This window comes from Gossypium hirsutum, chromosome A09 (assembly GCF_007990345.1).
Source record: "Gossypium hirsutum isolate 1008001.06 chromosome A09, Gossypium_hirsutum_v2.1, whole genome shotgun sequence".
NCBI lineage: Eukaryota > Viridiplantae > Streptophyta > Magnoliopsida > Malvales > Malvaceae > Gossypium > Gossypium hirsutum.
The window spans coordinates 40,940,118-40,945,950 of NC_053432.1; the positions used below are offsets into that span (position 1 = coordinate 40,940,118).

General features: G+C 32.0%; 1 protein-coding gene across 1 annotated transcript; it reads right to left on the minus strand.

Moving 5' to 3' along the window:
- Positions 1 to 3,804: 3,804 nt before the first annotated feature.
- LOC107962293 (cytochrome P450 CYP736A12) lies at positions 3,805 to 5,567 on the minus strand. The gene is made up of 2 exons (XM_016898612.2): positions 4,781 to 5,567; positions 3,805 to 4,675 (listed from the first exon to the last, which is right to left on the minus strand). The coding sequence occupies exons 1-2, from the start codon at positions 5,468 to 5,470 to the stop codon at positions 3,884 to 3,886; spliced, it is 1,482 nt and encodes a 493-aa protein (XP_016754101.1). The 5' UTR covers positions 5,471 to 5,567; the 3' UTR covers positions 3,805 to 3,883.
- Between the last annotated feature and the right edge of the window lie 266 nt (positions 5,568 to 5,833).

Genomic DNA, 5,833 nt, shown 5'->3' on the forward strand with positions numbered 1-5,833 from the left:
CATAAAACACCAAAATACACAAATTTCACCTATGGGTATTTTTCCAAATATGAACCCTAGGTTGAATTATTACTAGAATAAGCTTAATCAAGTTATCGGGACTCCAAAAACGTAAAGATCATTAAAAACAGGGCTTGGAATCACTTACTATGGAGCTTGAAAGCTTGAAAAAAACCCTAGCTATGGAGAACCCTTGAAATTTAGGCCTAATGAAGAAGATGGACAAAAATTGGCTTTTAATTTTGTTTTTAATTCATTTTAATAACTAAATGACCAAAATGCCCTTACTACTAAACTTTCCAAAAATTCCATCCATGTCCAATTTTTGTCCATAGACTTAGAAATTGGTCAAATTGCTATTTAATACCTCCTCATTAATATTCCAAAGCAATTTCATACTAAAAACTTCTAGAATGCAAGTTTTGCAAATTATTCGATTTAGTCCCTAATCTCAACTTAAGCACTTTATGCATAGAATTTCATCACGAAATTTTCACACAATCATGCAATCATATCATAAACCTCAAAATAATAATAAAATAAAATTTTCTACCTCAGATTTATGGTTTCGCAACCATTGTTCCATTTAGGCCCTATTTCGGGATGTTACAACCATAATACTCTATCACCAAAAAAAACTAGAAGAGAGATTAAACCTCGAAAGAAGTATGCCGAGGTTGATCTAGTTGCTTATGCTTTAAATATTGTCGAAAATATAGATGCAAAACCAAGAGCCATCTAATTATTCTGTGGTTAGCTGTGAAGACTCAAAAAAGTGGATGTTTGTTATGCAAGAGGAGATGGGATCACTCCACAAAACCAGAACATAGGATCTTGTGAAACTTCCTAAAGGAAAAAAGGTTATTCATTATAAATGGATGTTTAAAAAGAAAAAAGTGACTCCAAGAGTTGAAGAACCCAGTTATAAAGCAAGGCTTGTTGCAAAGGGTTACAATCAAATTCTAAGAGTGGACTTCACATATGTGTTCTCCCCAGTTGTGAAGTATAGTTCAATTCGAGATTTGCTTGGTATTGTGGCCATGCATGATTTGGAGCTTGAGAAGTTAGATGTAAAAACTACATTTTTGCATAAAGAACTTGAGAAGGATATTTACATGCAATAACCAGAGGATTTTACAGTCTCAGAAAAAGATAACTATGTTTGCTTACTGAAAAAGTCCCTTTACGGTTTGAAATTGTCACCAAGATAGTGGTACAAGAGGTTTGACTCTTTTATAACTTCTCATGATTTCAAAAGAAGTAGCTTTGAAAATTGTGTTTACTTTAAGAAAAATAGTGATGGTTCTTTTGTGTATCTACTCATTTATGTTGATGACATGTTGATAGCAGTGAACGATAAAGGAGAGATGAGAAATGTCAAAGCCCAACTAAGTGAAGAATTTGAGATGAAAGATTTGGGACCAGCAAAGAAGATACTTGGTATGGAGATTCACAGAGATAGAAAAGTAAGTAAGTTGTACCTAAGTCAGAAGGGGTACATTGAGAAAGTTCTTTGCAAGTTCAATATGCAGAGTGCTAAACCTATTAATACTCCTTTAACAGCCCATTTCAGACTTTCATCGGCTTTGTCTCCACAATCAGATGATGAGATTGAGTACATGTCCCATGTTCCATATTCTAGTGCAGTGAGATCTCTCATGTATGCTATGGTTTTTTCACGTCCAGATTTATCATATGCAGTTAGTATAGTTAGCAGATACATGATGAATCCCAGTAAATAACACTAGAAAATAGTTTAGTAGATTTTAAAATACTTACGAGGTACTATTGAAGTTTGCTTAAAGTTTGGAAGAACTAGAGATGGAGTCATTGGGTATGTTGATGTTGATTTTGCTGGAGATCTTGATAGAAGAAGATCTCTCATAGGTTATGTTTTTACAATCAAAAGTTGTACAATCAGTTGGAAAGCCACTTTGCAAACTACAGTCACTTTGTCTACCACTGAAGCTAAGTACATGGTGATTACTGAGACTTGTAAAGAAGCTATTTGGTTGAAGGGACTTTTTAGTGAACTCAATGAAGTCCTTCAAATCAGTATAGTATTTTGTGACAGTCAAAGTGACATCTTCCTTACAAAAGATCAAATGTTTCATGAGAGAACAAAGCACATTGATGTTCGATATCATTTTATTCATGATATTATTGCTTGTGGTGATATTCTTGTAAGAAAAATTAGTACTCATGAAAATCCTGCAGATATAATGACTAAGTCACTTCCCATAACCAAGTTTGTGCATTGCTTAGACTTGGTTGGTGTTCATTTTTGAGGTTAAAGCTCTAAGGGGTTCTATGGAAAAGGTAGAGAACTTGTTCATTGAGAGTTCGCGATGAAGAACTTGTTCATTGAGAATTCATATCAAGGTGGAGATTTTTAGAATTGAGTGACCCGAATCCTTATTAAAATAAAATAAAGTGGTAAAATAAAATAAAAGTAAAATCCAATAGAACTACACTTTTTTTTTAGAATAAGGTTTTTCAACCTTATTACATTCATCTACTTGATATTGATTAGAATAAGGTGTTTCAACCTTACTACACTCCTTCTATTAGAAGATGGTTTTACAAGCCTATAAATGGACATAGTCTACTCCTCTTGTAATCATTCCAATTCAACATAGTGAATTATCTTCTCCACTACCCGTGGTATTTCCTGAAAGGGTTTTCACGTAAAATTTGTATGTTCTTTATTTTTCTCTCTTTTCTTTATGATACATTGTCATTATCGACATTCTATTTTTTCACAAATTTTAATTTGAATATAAATTATATATACACTTTATTATTATAAATGAAGGGAGAATTAAAAAAATGGTTTAATTTGTAAGATGGTTTTGGTACACAATACTTAACAGACGTTGATAGCTACATTCTTTATTAAAAAAATGGAAATAACAAAATTTTAGTTAGATATTCTTCTACTTTTGTTTTTTTCAATGCAAAGCCAAAAATGCTCAATTAGGTTTGATCAAAGTGAAAGGAAAAATAATTAGGTTAAAATTATGTCACTACTCTCGGTATTTTTAGTAAATTTAGAATTTAAATTTATATTTTTTTTATAATTTTAGAATTTAGTCTTACTGTAAATTTAAAAAGTATATAGATTAAATTTCAAGAAATAGATGTGTAGAAATTCTAAATTTATGAAAAATATAAGGACTTATAACCATTTTAACCAAATAAATATAAATAAACAAATAAATAAATAGACCAAAGTCTTTTATTACTACAAAATTATTTTTATCCTTCTTTTGTCTCTTTCTTCTTGTTTTTTTGTTCCATTGAATCTTCTTACCTATTTTATTTTAATTTTCCTTTCCTACCATAATTGATCATTATGCTTCACTTACCCCTCTTTTTAATTCTTAGTGTAATCTATTTAAGGTTTTTTTTTTGAACAAGTAATCTACTTAAAGTTATTTTCTATTATTAGTACTCTAATATTTTTCGTGTCTATCTTTTATTGGGAAAACAAGTTGGGAAAAGTTTCAAGAATAATAAAACAAGCTAAGAGAAGAAGTTAAATTGCTAGCAACTTATGAATGATTTATTACATTATTGTATTTCCAAACAAATTCATATTTAATGAATTATTATTGGTGTATAAATTTATATGCACACAATAACTTAAGTAATGCAATGTGTTAGAAATTTTAGTTAATTACTAAAAAAATTAATTGTATTACCAAAAAAAAGTTTGATTATATTTATTCAATTTTGAGAGATTTTATTAATTGTGATGTGCTGCCAATATATTTGTTGCGATAATGTATAAAATACATACAATTTTCAAAACGCCCCAACTTTATTATACGGATACATCCTGTTATATTACAATAGAAATATTATCTTGAAATTTGCATTTCTACATACGATAAATAGGCTTGGCACAAAGATTAGTCTTCCTTGGCAATGAAGAACCAAAGTTCTCAGTCATGTCCAATTCATTTGGCGACATTCCAGTAGGCAGCTCCCAATCAAAACAATGCACCAATTGAGCTAGAATGAGTTTAACTGTGATTAACCCTAGTTTCTTTCCTGGGCATACTCTACGGCCTGAACCAAATGGGATGAGTTCAAAATCATGTCCATGAAGTTCTATATTGCTATTAATGAACCTTTCAGGAAAAAAATCTTCAACATTATTGGACCACACATTAGGATCTCTCCCAATTGCCCAAACGTTCACTAAAACCCTTGACTTTTTTGGTATGTAACAACCATCAATAACTATGTCCTCCATTGACTCACGAGGAACTAGTAAAGGTGCAACAGGATGAAGCCTTAAAGTTTCTCTCACAACCATATCTAGGTACTCCAATTTTGGTAAATCATTTTCCTCCACCATTCTCTTCCCGATAACACTTTCTAACTCTTGCTGGAATTTCAGCATTACCCTAGGATGCCTTATGAGCTCTGATAATGCCCACTCCAATGTTGCAGCTGAGGTGTCCAAGGAACCCACAATCATATCTATTGTTATGGCTTTGATGCTATTTCGATCCATTATATCACCATCGGGATTCATTTGCTTATTTAATTCTGTAAGCATTGTACCAACAAAATCATCTTGCTTTTGTTGCTGATGGTCGTTAATAATCGTCTCAAGGGCTTCGTGAAGTTTTTCACCAAGTGTCCTTGTACGGGCTTTGAGTCCCTACATGGTTTAAAATAATCAACACAATTCACTCAGTGGTTGTTCGTAATGTGTATTGTTAATTTGTTTTGATATAGTATATTAAAATACACACAAACACAATACCTGTAAGTCAAAAGCACCCAAAAAAGGCACAAAATCTGCAAGATTGAAAGCTCCTGCCAAGTTAGTAAGCTCTTCAATAAGCTCCTTGAGGTTAAATTCCTCATACTTCTTCACAGACCCCAAAATCATTTTCAGATTCATCTTTTCATTAAGATCCCCCACCTTTTTACTAATGTTAACCACTTTTTTTTCTACTGCGGCTTCTTTCAAAGATTCAATGAAATGAGTTATCACCTCTTTCCTCGATGGTGCAAATGATTCAATTTTCGATGCATTAAAAAGTTGTTGATTACAAAACTTCCTCACACTGCGCCAATATGGTCCATGTTCTGTGAATGCTATTCCCTTTTTGCCATTGTAAATTGATTGTAGCACTTGGACTTTTGGTCTACTTGCAAAAACAACATCATGTGTCTTAAGAAACATCTCGGCTACTGGAGGGGATGAAACAACAACAGTTGGCACAGAGCCTAGCCTTATGGACATTATAGGACCATGTTTTTTGGCCAAGTGGTAAAGGGATCGGTGTGGAAGCATGCCTAATATGTGGAGGTTCCCAATGATTGGCAAGGGTCGAGGACCAGGAAGGGCTTTCCCTTTTCCTTTGCCTTGTTTCAAGATGTAAAATAGAATGTAAAAGGAGAAAAAAATCACAAGGAGTGTAAGAAGAGTTTCCACTGAAGGATCCATTATTGTTAATCAATTAACCTAATTGATATGTCTCTAGTGCATATCCCTATTTATTTATACATTTATATATCAACTATAACGTTTTTTTATCCTTTTTTATAGATAGTTTCTATATTTTTTAATATAAATGGAGAAAAAAGGGCACAACTCCCCCGCCATCATATTTGATTTGAATCTTTACCTCTGACTATCAAAAATTATTTCTAAAATTTTTATCACTTAAGTCATACCCCTAACCAATTAAAATAATTTAAGAGTTTTTATTTTTAGGTTATACTTTTCTCTCAACACACACAATATTTTTTTAACATATCAATGTTTTAGACTATTGGTAATGAAATTGAAAAAAGGTATGATAAGAGA

What these genes read in the sequence shown, in the direction of transcription:
- LOC107962293 (XM_016898612.2), bottom strand. Translation starts at nt 5,470, where the DNA reads ATGGATCCTTCAGTGGAAACTCTTCTTACACTCCTTGTGATTTTTTTC. An exon ending in TGGGTGCTTTTGACTTACAG is followed by an intron (nt 4,676 to 4,780) that starts GTATTGTGTTTG and finishes TAAACCATGTAG; the next exon opens with GGACTCAAAGCCCGTACAAG.